At 53.2% G+C, this 13,220-nt stretch overlaps 1 protein-coding gene across 7 annotated transcripts in view; it reads right to left on the bottom strand.

Annotated features, from left to right (window-relative positions):
- The window catches only part of ANKS6 (ankyrin repeat and sterile alpha motif domain containing 6), a 48,021-nt gene extending 37,074 nt beyond the window's left edge, over nucleotides 1-10,947 (bottom strand). For all 7 annotated transcript variants that reach the window (XR_011995483.1, XR_011995484.1, XR_011995480.1 and 4 more), the window contains exons 1-5: nucleotides 10,561-10,947; nucleotides 5,538-6,040; nucleotides 2,726-2,770; nucleotides 1,853-2,057; nucleotides 759-865 (exon numbers count right to left, since the gene is read on the bottom strand). Coding sequence is in view for 2 of the 7 variants with exons in the window: in XM_072727868.1 (XP_072583969.1) it covers nucleotides 759-865; nucleotides 1,853-2,057; nucleotides 2,726-2,770; nucleotides 5,538-6,040; nucleotides 10,561-10,916 (1,216 nt within the window). In the remaining 5 variants the exon portion in view is untranslated. The remainder of the gene's footprint in view (nucleotides 1-758; nucleotides 866-1,852; nucleotides 2,058-2,725; nucleotides 2,771-5,537; nucleotides 6,041-10,560) is intronic.
- Nucleotides 10,948-13,220: the final 2,273 nt, after the last annotated feature.

Below are 13,220 nucleotides of genomic sequence, written 5' to 3'. Positions count from 1 at the left end.
AATGCTGGTGATGAGGTAGGGCACTCCAGCCTGCCACCAGCCTGCCAAGAGAGGCAGGAGTAACTCCACTTGGGACTGCGGAAGTAGTCCTCTCCCACGGCCAGCAGGTTCAAAGTCTGTGGGTCAGAAAGGCCTTCCAGCCTCTCAACCTCCCTGGGCTGAAACTCCAAGGCAACAGGAGAGAGGATAGACAGATAGACGCTAATTCTTGAGCTGCCTAACTGGATGCCTCAGGTGCCAGAGGAGGGCCTGTCACACGGGTTGGGGCTCAAGGGGAGCAGCAGGTGCCAGTGGGGACCAAGAGAGGTGGGACTAGTGACAGCCACACCCCCAGCATGGTGCCCTTGACCCAGTGGCCTCCACCTACACAATGCAGCAGAGGAGGCCACTGCTCCAGCTCTGATTCTGCTCATCAAAGGGGTATTTTTATTTCCCCCTGAGTCAGGGTTTCCAGCTATGAGCCCAGTTACCTTTTTAGGACTTGTGTGGACTGCTAGGGCAGATGTATGTCTCACTGGCCTTCCCTCCTGGGAGACTCTCCAAAGGGTGGCGCTGGAGGAGCCTAAGGGACTACCTGGGACCAGTCAAGCCTTTGCTGAGGAGGGAAGGGACTTGCCTGAGGACACGTGGTGAGCCCTTGGAGCTTGAGAGTGACTTCCCGCAACAGTAAGCAAGGGCTTAAAACAAAAGCAATTAATTCCTTTCCTAGCCAGAGAGAGGCCACGCAGGTTTACGACACTTTCCCTGAAACAACCCACCAGGATCGCTCAGCAGCATCACTAGGTCAAAGGCCGTGTACCCGTTTTTTGCACGAAGAGTGACATCAGCCCCTTGGTTTAGCAGATATTTGACAATTTCCTTATTCCTGGGGAGGAAAGAAAAAGCTGGAGTTAGATGCACTGAAGGCAAAAGCCTGGCTTTGCTCCTGGGCAAGAAGCTGATGATATTAACAAGTGGCCCATCTTCAAGCCTGAAAGGAGGCCGTGGAAAGCTGCAAACAGTCTCATACTCCTTGTCCCCATCCCCTATGGGCAGGTCTGCCTTGAACATGATGCAATCCAAAGCCTAGGTATTCCTTCCACAAACAAAAGGAAAACCACAGGGTCACCATTACCACACACAGGTCCCTACTCCTTCTGCCCCCAATCCTTCCCCCCGCCCCTCCGTGGAAGCCTCACATAGGCCAAAGTGTCTGATGCAGAAGTCTGAGGCTTACCAAACTGAAAGACAAACCCCTTTGAGATGACATAGGAAAGTGCTGTGATAACATGAAAGAGGGCAAGGAAAGGGCTGGTAATCTGGATTCAGACCACCTGTAAGACTGTCTGTAGCTCCCAGCCTCTGGGTCAGTCTACCCGAAAGAGGCAGCCTCCAGGAGGACAGGATGAGAAGGGATTCAGAAGCACCAGCCAATGGTGGACCTCTTCAAAAGGAGAGGGTTAAGTCTCACCACCGGTCGCCGAGGAGCCAATGGTATGAATGGCCAATGTGCATTTCCAAAAGGACACAAACATAAGGACATCAGTGTGAACACTCCAAACAGACCCATTACTGTGTTCAACTGAAATCAACCTACAGAAACTTCTCTTCCTGCATAAAATGTTCCTGCTGCATGGGGTCTTTACAATCACTGGTAAATGGGGTGATGAGGTAACAGGAATCAGGACACAGCAGAGGAGGAATGCAGGATAGAATGAGCCTGCGTGGCTTTGATTTTTTGTGTGTGCCTCAAGGTCTTTACAGCCCTAGAGTTTGTCTGCAGCGTCTCAGGACCAGAAAGCCCCCATCAAGAACCCTATCTCGGCTCAGGGCATCCGCAGCCTCCCTCTGAGGGCGTGGAGCTGGCACTGACCCGTGGTAGGTGGCCTGCATGAGGGCCGTCCAGCCGTGCACGCTGTCCTGCTTGTCGACGTCAGCATGCCTCTCCACCAACAGCTGCACCAGAGGCAGCTGCCCCATGACAGCTGCCAGCATCAATGGGGTCGCCCCATCCCCGTTGACCAGGTTCACATAGTTGGGGTCTTCATCTGCAATCTCTTTGACCAGCTGGAAGTTTCCTGCAAACAGAAGCAGGAGACCTGGTGATCTGTGGGCCTGGATTTACTTATCCAGCAGGTTTATGTAACAAACAGGTGCTCAGCCTGCCTCTGTGCTGGGCATCACAGGGGCTACAAAGGTGAAGAAGACGTAGTCCCAATGCGCACATCTCTCAATCTATGAGGGTTGGAGGCAAGCACCCAGATAGTTTTACTAAAAGAGAGCAGTGTTATTGATATCCTAAGAGAACAGATGAAGGAAACATGAAAGGCAACGTACATGCAGAGAGCTCAGAGCTCCCTGGGGGGTGAGATCAAGGAGGGCTTCCCGGAGGTAGGGTCTAAATCAGGAGAGGAGATTTTAGGCTTCATCACAAAGATAGTGGAGTGGGTAGGTAGGCAGTGAGGCATTTCATAGGTAGGGAAAAGCCAGAACATAGCCACAGGGTTTGGCTGGGGATGGGAGTGGCAGGGAGGGTAGTCTGGAACTTGTGTATAAAGCACCATAATAACTACCAGTCTCCAGGGGCTGAACCTCCCTGTGTGAAACTACCGAGTCAGGAAATAACAAAAACGCTTGTTTCTTTCTCAAACACCCTGGGTGGCCTTGAAAAGCACTATAAATACTAGGTTGGGAGGATGTGTCCCTATATTCATAAATCTCCAAAAAGATTTTCTAAAGCGCTTACCCATTTTCAATGCGTGAAAAATATCAGGCCGCCTTTTCTCCTCATCTAGGTAAACAAAGATTTTAAAAGTTAACCACAAAAGGTTTCATAGAACAGAAAAAGTCACATGCATGTAACAATACAGCCTAGTTTTATTTTTTTTATATTTTATTTTATTTTATTTTATTTTTTAATACAGCCTAGTTTTAAAAGAGATCTACTTTCCAAAACCAATCTGATCAGAGACCCATGTAACGGACGAATCCGGTGGCCCTTGCTGGAAGAGTTACTATCAGAGAGTGCCTGCAAATGCTCCAGAGATAGATCTTGGGAAGTCATCTGGCCAAAAAACCATAAATAAGTAGAACATTTCCTCATCCCACACCCAAAGCAATCATTTTGGGGCATTCCAAACTTTGGGATGTCCCCTCTTAGATGTAATGGAAAAGTATAGTCTTGGAAAACATTTGGATTCCTATGAAAATTTTTTTAAAAAGCAATTCTTTTCTAGTAAAAACTAAATGTACAACCATGAAATAATTCCAAAGGAAAGGGCCCTTGAGACACTGAACAGCTGAGCCAGTGGGAGGCTGTGGATGTGGCCACCAGAAAAGCCAATGTTAATTTTTGTTTTTCCCAAAGAAGAAGCCATCTGAATGACTTCAAGTTACCCCTGCCCCAGACTTGCAGACATGGCCCCCTGCAGACCACTGCCCACCTGATGTTTTCATGCTGGTCCCTTCAGCCCAGCTGGTACGGGAGCCATGTCTACCCCCAAACCTTGCCTTGCTGCACCCACCCCGTGCTTGCCCCTCCCTATCTGCTCATCTGTTATCTTCCTCCAAGCTTGGGCTAGTAGGTACTGTGCTACTGTCAGAAAGCAGACATCCTCAGGACCCATCATCCTCTCGCAGATGGCCAAATGCAAGACTTCCTGCAATCTTTGACTAACTCTAGAGATGGAGTGGCTGGGAGGGGAACCTGTAACTCTGGGCTAAATCTCTGATCCAGGTCAGCCCCCTCAGGCAGCTGGGAAGAAGCTGCAGCCCAGTGCAGGGATCACCAAGTCTGGAGTGAGCATATCAGAATTTGAGTGTGTGTTTGTTTCCAGAATGATCAGTCTCCTCATCAGCAGCATGCTGATGACGAGGATAACACGTTAATATGGGGACCATGCGGTGGTTGCAGGGATCAATAATGTAGATGGGAAATGCTTCAGAAAGCCTTAGGCTTCACCCAAACAGCAATTTTTGTTCTCTTTACTAGAACTAGCATCAACCCCAGAAATGACATTAACTCCAGAGTTCTTACCAGAGAAGTACAGACAGGCCATGGAACCAAATGTCTAATTCTCCTTGTGCAATACTATTAAGAAAGATTCTGCATCTTTGTTTTAAATATGTCACATTCCTTTAGGTGTCTCAGAGTCTAATTTGCTGTGGGCGGGGCCCTCTCATGCCAGGACCCTTGGATGAAAAAGTGTGTCACTTGGCCTTCTTGTTGGTTGCTAAGCAACCATCTGATACAAAAGAATCACTGACCCTCTAGCCTGACCCCAGGAGGCTGGGGCAGCTGTGCCATTGACGCCACGTGACCCTGGACTGGTCCCTCCTTCGTTCCGGATGCCAGGGTTGGCATCGATAGCAGAGCAGTTCTGCGGACCCTGCCCAGCCCAAGGAACAACCATAGTGGGGGTAGGGGGACACCCTGTCCTGCAGCTAACATGAGGGAGAGAACTGAGGGGTCTTCCAGGCAAATTTCCTGGCATCTCACAAAAACAGCTACGGGCTAATGATTATGTATTTAATAACCTATCTGTAATAACACAGCCTCTGCCCTTGCTGCTGGCCTACCCAGAGGCTCTTCCCTGAGAGCCTATTTGGAGTGCTCCCTCAGCTCCTGCAAGTCAGCTGCAATCTCCTGTGCTCCAGGCCACCCACCACACCACAGCCTGCACCGTCCCAACCCCCATCCCACACCTCAACTTTGCCCGTTCCCCCCACCATGGTACTGCCCACCTAACGTACTATGTAACTTATCACATTTAATATGCTTACTTCCTGTATCTTCCCTGTCTCCCCTATAAGGCCACGGTCCTCACAGGCAGAGGGCACACGGTTCTAGAGCAGAGGTCCACAAACTATAGTCTTGGTCAAATCGGCTCCTCAGCTTGTTTTGGTAATTATAGTTTTATTGGAACACAGCCACACCCACTCGTTGACATATAATGTATGGCTGCTTTCACTCTTGTGGAACTGAGTGGTTCCGACAGAGGCTGGCCCTCAAAGTCTAAAATATTTACTATCTGGTCCTTTACAGAAAAAGTCTGCTGATTCTTGTTCTAGAGTCTAGACTCTAGAACTTCCTGCATCAGAATCATCTGGTTAGAAAGAAGGGACCGTGGGGCACCTGTGTGGCTGTCAGTTAAGCGGCTGCCTTCGGCTCAAGTCATGATTTCAGGGTCCTGCTTTGAGCCCTGCATCAGGCTCCCTGCTCAGCAGGGAGTCTGCTTCTCTGTCTCCCTCTGCCCCTCCCGCCGCTCAAGTGCACATGTTCTGTCTCAAATAAATAAAATCTTAAAAAAAAAAAAAAAAGGAAGGGCCTTGCTGTGGCGGTTCTAGACTCTTCCCACAGATACCAAACTGCTCTTTGGAGGCCCAGGAATCTGCAAGCAATAGGCACTCCCAACTGCATAGCACATCTTAAGATCCACTGATTCTGATTTGTACCTGCCCCCTGGTTGGGCAATCCTCAGCTTTTGTCATTTAAACAGAATTTAAGAGACTCTATGAAGCCACGGGGAAGGGAAGGGTTGGCAGTGGCACAGCCTGACCTGTCTTTGGCCTGACAGTGGTCAGCGGGTCCAGGTAGTCTGCCAGGTCCCTGTGCTTGCAGTCAAGTGCAACCTCGAAGGCGGTCTTCTCCAGCACGCTGAGGTGGTCAGGGTTGGCCCCCTTCTCCACCAGCTGCTGGGCCATGCTGAGCCTCCCAATGAGTGCCGACAGCATCAGTGGGCTCCAGCCCACGGTTCGGGCTGCGTGGTTGGGGTCTGCACCCCACTCCATCAGTAGACGCACCACGGCCTCATGTCCGTGCTGGATGGCGGCCATCAGGGCTGTGATGTCCAACAGCTCGTCCCTGCTGTCCCCTGCCCCTGGCTGCTCGCCTGAGGGGTTGGGATGGTCCGCAAAGGCACCAGCTTCCAGGAGTAGCTTCACCACACCCAGATGGCCACCCCGAGAGGCCACAGTGAGCACACTGGCTCCTAGCCGGTTCTGGGCATTGACGTCAGCTCCGTGATCCAAAAGGAGGTGTGCCACACTCACGTGCCCAAATCTGCCAGGAATATGGAGAATTAGTGACACAAACATGGAACACTGACAAGGAGACAGCTTATGTAATCCTCATTTGTCATTCATCATTAAAGTCATAATAGCCACTCATGGTAAGAGGTCTTCTGCTGCCAGGTGCTGTGCTGGCCCTGCCTATCCACCATCACAAAGGTGAACAGCTGCTCTGTCTGGGTTCAAATCCAGCTCTGCCAATCACTAGCTGTACCACCTTGAGAAAGACCTTCAGCTTCTACGTGCCTTCACTGCCTCACCTGAAAAATAGTGTTAGAACTGTATCTACTTCAATGGCTGTTGAGGATTAAATGAGTTACTAGGTAAAGATACATAATACAGATAAGCACTCAACACGGTGCTTGGCCAAAGGAGCGCTGCCTAAGCATCAGATGTTAAAATAATCATTTTACCTTTTATATTTACACCAAGTACCAAAGTCACGCAGCTGGTCAGAGGCCATGTCAGTGTCAGCACCCAGGGTTGTCTGAAACTACTTAGGCCCTCACCCTTTCCACTATATCGTACTACTTTCCACATCTCGGAGAGTTCATTTTATTCTGCTTTGTGGCCTTGGCATCTACTTCTCTGCCTGTGCTGATTCCCGTGGGCAGGGCTCATGTCTGACTCCCGTCTACCCATCCTCAAACGCACAAGGAAGGTGCTTCAAGAGGAGCCGGTGCACCCCACACCAAGAGGTGTAGCCCAGCTGGGTCAGCAGAGGAGCCAGTGCACCCCACGCCAAGAGGTGTAGCCCAGCTGGGTCAGCAGAGCCGGGCTCAGGCACCTCTCACCGGAGGCCTGCTGCCACCTGCTGGCAGGAATGCCCGCTGCCAGGGGCCAGGAACTGGGCCTGGGCGGGGCTTTCCTCCAGGAAACTGGAGCTGCCAGGGAGCCAGCTGGGCGACCACCAACTCCAATACAGGAAAACAGACGCCTCTTCCCAGCAAAGATCAAACCTTCTTTTGCCGCCAGAGGGCAGAAAAGATCTGTTTTGCAGGGTTTGGGCTGGCACACTTGGCTCAGCGCGGCCAGCGTCAGAGCTGGAAGGAACTTTAGGACTAACCGGGAAAGAAAGACGAGAGAGGAGAGAGGGGCCGGCGGCACCAGACCATAACGCCTGCAGAACATCTGCATCTGCGAGGCCGCATTCTGAATCTCTGGTTGCATTCCCCTCCTTTCCGGAAGTGAGTTTGGTACCTCCTGTAAGCCCAGGGCCTCCCTTCTCCCCGTGGAGGCAGAGCCAATGCCAAACTCTGACCTGAACTTGTAAATACCTTTGGGGACATGAACCTTAACGGCACCAGGTCACCTCAGCCTCTGGAGGGAGACAGCTGGGTGAACTGGCTCCTCCACCTGTAGGGGGATGGGCCTGTCCCTCCTCTTCTCCAAGAGCAGAGGAGCAAAAGGACAAGAATGCAAATGCAGAAAGCTGCAACCCCAATCTGTCTCCCTGCCTCCAGTCTCAGTCCTTCCTGCCCATCCCCTGTGGTGGGGATGCCCAAACCTAAAAGAAGACTCGCCAAACCCAAACCTGATGGCCACTCTCCAGCTTCCCACTGCTCGAAGAGGCCTGTCCACTTGGACTTGGTCAACTTCGTTTCTGCCCAACCCCCATGTCATCCCCTCCTCACTGGCCTATATGTACCTAACCAATTCTACTCCTCCTACACCTCTGCCATCCTGCCTCCCTGCCCAGAGTACCCTCCTGTCCAGATCTCAGTAGGCCCTTCATCCTGCTTCAGGATTCAGCTCAGAGCTCACCTCCTCTGAGCAGCTTCCAGAGTTCAGGTGCCCTTCATCCGGGCACCCACCATTCCCAGTCCTTGCCTCTACCACTGTGTCTTCCTGTTAGACTGTACGCTCTCCGAGGACAGGACTGGTGGCTGACCTGCAGTGGGGCTCAGTAGGTTCTGTCAAATGAATAACTGGCATCACCAAGCAGAGGATGGTCTGGATGAAGGCCAGGGAAACGACTACAGAACTCATGTATCCTCCACCGAAGTAGAGAATTTTTAAAAATCCCACTATTTAGCTATCAAGCGTAAAATAAAATCTAGTATAATTCCTTACAGCAGATTAAAAAGTACTGTCACATTTTTATCTTATTTGATCTTAATAAACCCTAAAATAAACTAATAATGCCTTTTTCACAGATGAGGAAACTGAAGATTTGAGTGGAAAGCAGAGTGTCTCCTTTTGAAAGTGATGGAGTCAAAACTTGGAACCTAGACCCGAAAATCTGAAACCCCAGCTCTTCTGGTATAAAAAGTGTTGACAGAAAGGAAAGGAGTGAATCTGAACAGAAGTGCTGATGTTTGGATTGACATTTCTGAACTCACAGGTAGCTCGGGAGGTCATTCAATTACGATGGAAACTTAAAAGAATTCAAGGAAGGCTGAGATAGTTTTGTGGATGCTAAGCTTCTAATAGGTAATTACTGAGGATAGGGAAGCGTGGGAATTTCTGAACAGCTGCTGTGATTACCAATTAATTTTGTCAATTAACACTTGTGTTTAAAGACCGGGCAAGGGATCCCTGGGTGGCGCAGCGGTTTGGCGCCTGCCTTTGGCCCAGGGCGCGATCCTGGAGACCCAGGATCGAATCCCACGTCGGGCTCCCGGTGCATGGAGCCTGCTTCTCCCTCTGCCTGTGTCTCTGCCTCTCTCTCTCTCTGTGTGACTATCATAAATAAATAAAAACTTAAAAAAAAAATAAATAAAGACCGGGCAAAAACGCCTACCACCCAAAGCACTTGGCACAGAGGCCACACTCACTAATCAGGTAAAGAAATGGAGAGAGCAAGAGAACAAAAGAGGCCAAGGGTGAAGTTGGGGCCAAAGCAAACACCATGGAACCTGTCCCTTCAGCATTTGGCCAATTTGGCGAGTAGCTTCCCTGTGGTCGACACTAAGGGGAAACAGTCGGTTACACGATTGGTGGCCGAGAGCACAGGCTGGGAGCACAGGCTCTGGGGTCACCCACCTCAGTGTGAATGTGACTCTGCCACAGTATGAGTTGTGTGGCCTTGGGCAAGTTAACTCTCTGAGCCTCAATTCCTCATCTGTAAAATGGGGATGACGACAGTACCTACACGTCCTGAGGTTTCTGCAGATTGAATGAGTTACCTCACTTAAAGCACTTAGCACCGTGCTGGACACAGTAAGTGCTCAATAAAGCTTATCATGTCCAGAAGAGGAAAAAACATGAATGTAACCATTCCTGCTACTAAAACATCCACCAGAGACCAAACTGAGGAGTGGGTGGGGCCTGAAAACATGGCCAACAGGGGTGAGTGACTTTACTGTCCACCGGAGTTCCTTCCCACCAGGGCTTCAAGTCCTGTTCGCCCTGCTTCCTGAGTACATCTCGAACACCTCACTGCTCTCCCACGGCTGCCTCTGCTCGGGTCCAGGCTACCATCACTTCTCCCTAGACTGCTGCTAACCAGGCTCTCCCACTCTAGCCCATCCCTCCAATCTGTCCTCACACTGCAGTGAAAGTGATCTTTCTTTCCAAAACATAAATCTGATCGTGTCGCTCACTCTGCCTAGAACCATCTATTACTCCCCAATGCCCTTAGGATAGCTCATCCTTCTCAGCCCAGCCACATGGCATCTGCCTTCCTCTCCAGGGGAGGCTCATCTCCCACTACTTCTAGCCCTCTCCTAGTACTGATCACGGTTCTAGCAGTCCTACGCCTTACGCCTTAGGTTCACTTTTGCTTCCGAACCTTTGCGTAGGCCTCCTATCACCCCATTCCCACCTCCCACTTCTGTCCTGGTTAATTCCTATAGAGTCTCAACCTGAATAAATACATCATCCTTACCAAAAACCTTCCTCCACTTCCCCAAACTGGGTCTGCCCTGCCCAGAGCTCCCTGCACTTTCCCCACTCATCCAGCCCGATCTCTTTGGCCTGCCCACGCGTGCGCGAGCTGCTCGCGGTGGGACTCCCCGGATCCCGCAGGGTCCCCCTCGCTTAGGCTAGGGAGAGTAGTAGGTAGGTTCTTAGGAAACCTAGGTTGCAAGAAGGCATGAACGAACACCCCTAAGACCATGTGTCTCTAAGATTCTATTCGACGAGGTCTTCAGATTGTTTCTCGGAAGGCCCACTGTTCCTAGGATTCTGATTTTAGGGACGCCCGGGTGGCTCAGCGGCTTAGCACCGCCTTCAGCCCAGGGCCTGATCCTGGAGACCTGGGATCGAGCCCCACGTTGGGCTCCTGCATGGAGCCTGCTTCTCCCTCTGCCTGTGTCTCTCTCTCTGTCTCATGAATAAATAAAATCTTTTTTTTTTTAAAAAGATTCTGGTTTTATTATTAAAAAGCGCTTCCACTTCTTCTAGGATCCCGAGCTGCTCCAAGTTCACCACTCCAGCTCTCTCGAACGAGTCCCTGACCCTTTACCTCCCGGGGCGTCTGCGGGAGGGGCTCCGGGCGGGGCGGCCACCTGAGCCCGCTCGCCCCGGGACGGCCCGACGCCAGCCCTGGGGACCCGACCCCGAGCTCACCTGGCCGCCTGCATGAGCGCGCTCCAGCCGTAGTGGTTGCGGCTGTTGACCGAGGCGCCGCGGCGCAGCAAGAAGCGCACCAGCGGCTCGTGGCCCCCGGCCGCGGCGAACTGCAGCGCCGAGTTGCCCGCCTCGTCCGAGCAGTCCACGGGCACCGGCGCTCCGGCCGCCGCCGCCGCCGCCCCGGGCCCGGCCGCCTCGGCCCCCGCGGGCTCCGCGCCCGCCTCGGGCTCCGCGCTGCGCTCCGCCGGCTCCGCCGCCCCCGGCTCCAGCAGCCGCCGCGCCGTCTCCGTGTCGCCCTGGTCGCAGGCGCGCAGCAGCAGCTGGAAGGCCGGGGGCAGCCCGCCCTCGCCCATCGCGGCCCCGCGGCCCGCGCCCGTCCGCCCGGCCCGCCGCGCCGGCTCCGCCCCCGGATACCGCGCGCCAGCGCCCCCTTCCGCCCGCCGCCCGCCGCCCGCGCGCCCACTGCGTGCCGGGAGCGCGCTTGGGGGGGAGCCGGGGCCGCGCGCCTACTGGGTGCCGGGAGCGCGCTGGGGGGGGAGCCGAGGCCGCGCGTCTACTGTGTGCCCGGCGCTGGGGGGGAGGGGGGCGGGGGGAGCCGGGGCCGCGCGTCTACTGGGTGCCCGGCTCTGGAGCGGGGGGAGGGAGCCGGGGCCGCGCGTCTACTGGGTGCCCGGCGCTGGGGGGCGGGCGGGGGGGAGCCGGGCGCGCGCGGGGGCCTTGGTCCTACTGCGTGCTGGGTGGGGGGGGCCGGCCCGCGCGCCCTACTGTGTGCCTACTGTGTGCCGGGCGCGCGCAGGGCCCGGGGCCGCGCTCTTGTGTGCCTACTGTGTGCCGGGCGCGCGTGGGAGCCGCGCTCCTACTGTGGGCCGGGCGCGCGCCAGGGCCGGAGCCGCGCGTCCTCGCCGGGCGGGGAGGGACCGCGCGTTCCGGCGGCGGGTGCGCCTCTGCGGGTGCGGCCCTGCCCGGCTGCTCCGGGGGCTTCTGCCCCGCGCGGAGGTCGGGGCGGCTGCTGCAGCCCGCTCGCGCTGTGAGCTCAGAGCCCCCGGGTCTGGGTCCGCCGGCGCCTGCGCTTCGCTGCGGCTTCCCAAATAGTGGTTGGCTGAAGTGAGGCTCGGGTGGTCCACCCTGTACCCCACACCTCCCCGCCCCCCGCCCCGGGACGTCCTGCGGGGCCTTCACCTGAGGGTTGAGGCTACAAGCGCCTCCTGTGTCTCTCGCTTTTCACCGCTGATTCTTGAATCAGCTCCCTCTGGGACGTTGCCACAAATGCAAATTTCCTGACCCTACCCCACACCTACAGGATCAGAAATGATATTGGGGGGGAGGGGGCGGCACCTGCATTTTAACAAGCCTCCCCCCCCAACCCCCCCCCTCCGTGATTCTGATACCTACTGAAGTTTGAGACCTGTGTTTGATCCTCGCAGCATGCTGTCAGCCACCAGCGAGGGCTCAGGTGACCACCCCCAATTTACAGAGGAGACACTTGAGTTTAAGGGGGACTGAGGCACACGACACCCTCCAGGAGCGCTGTGACTGGGACCCTGGTCCCAAATATTGATGGAGTGCCAACTATGCACACTGTTCTAGGTGCTGGAGAAGCTGGAGCTGACGGTAGAAAAAGACAAACTGTAAATACACTAACAAGTAACTTGAGTGCTATTGAAACAATAAATTAGAGCGTAAGTCCAAGTAAATCGGATAGAGAATGGGATGTTATAATAGGGTGGGTAGAGGTCGCTGAGAATGTGACACTTGCAGAGAGATCCGAGGAAATTGAAAAATGGAGCCATGGTGACATTTGGGGGAGAGTGCAATCCAGGCAGAGGGGAACAATAACTTCTAACAAGAGCGGCCCTTTTCGCAAACGCCTGCACCGCCTGCTCATTGTGATAACATTAACATTCTGATATGGGGTAACCCGTTTCCAGAGACTCTGAGCTGTGGTCTGAAAGCCTAGCAGAAGGCCAGATGTGCAGGGTACATAATGTGTAAATGACTAAGTCCTGTACACATAGAATTATAACACAGATCAACACTTGATGAGGGCCAGAAAAAGGGTCATGGCATTGGCCCATCAGAGAAGGTGGTAATACCCTTAGGATCTGGGTGGGCCAGCAGGACTGGAAGAAAAAGTCTTCTAAGCAAAACTTTAAAGATGAGAAGTCTCGAAAGTACACAGGGCTCACATTGCTGAGGGCTTCAGTGCCAGAATGACTGCGGGATTTTTTCTGTGAGTAACGAGGAGCCGTAGAAAGTGAGCAGGGGAGTGACAGGGCTAGAGCTAGTCACGTAGGCCAAGTGTCTGAGGTGGTACACGCTTGCTCACTTGCTTCCAGATTTGGCTCCATCCACAGCAGAGGTGAGGACGATTTCCTTTCGAAGGTCAAATGAATACATTTGTTTCTGTGATAATCCTGAATAACCTCATCCTTTTATTCTATTTATTCAGGTAACTTTTTACTAACTAGTTATTTCATTATAAAGTTATATGTGTGGTAAAATGTAAATTCCAATGGTACAGAAGGGCATAAGACAAAAGTAAAAAGCCCCTTTCCAACTCCTCCCACTTTCCTAGTTCTCCTCCCCATAGGTAATATTCACATTTGTCTCATCTTTCCAAGGATATTTCACACGCATACAAACATGCATACGTACAT

This window comes from Vulpes vulpes, chromosome 12, assembly GCF_048418805.1.
Source record: "Vulpes vulpes isolate BD-2025 chromosome 12, VulVul3, whole genome shotgun sequence".
NCBI classification, from domain to species: Eukaryota; Metazoa; Chordata; class Mammalia; order Carnivora; family Canidae; genus Vulpes; species Vulpes vulpes.
This window is presented reverse-complemented; position numbering and strand designations above follow the sequence as displayed.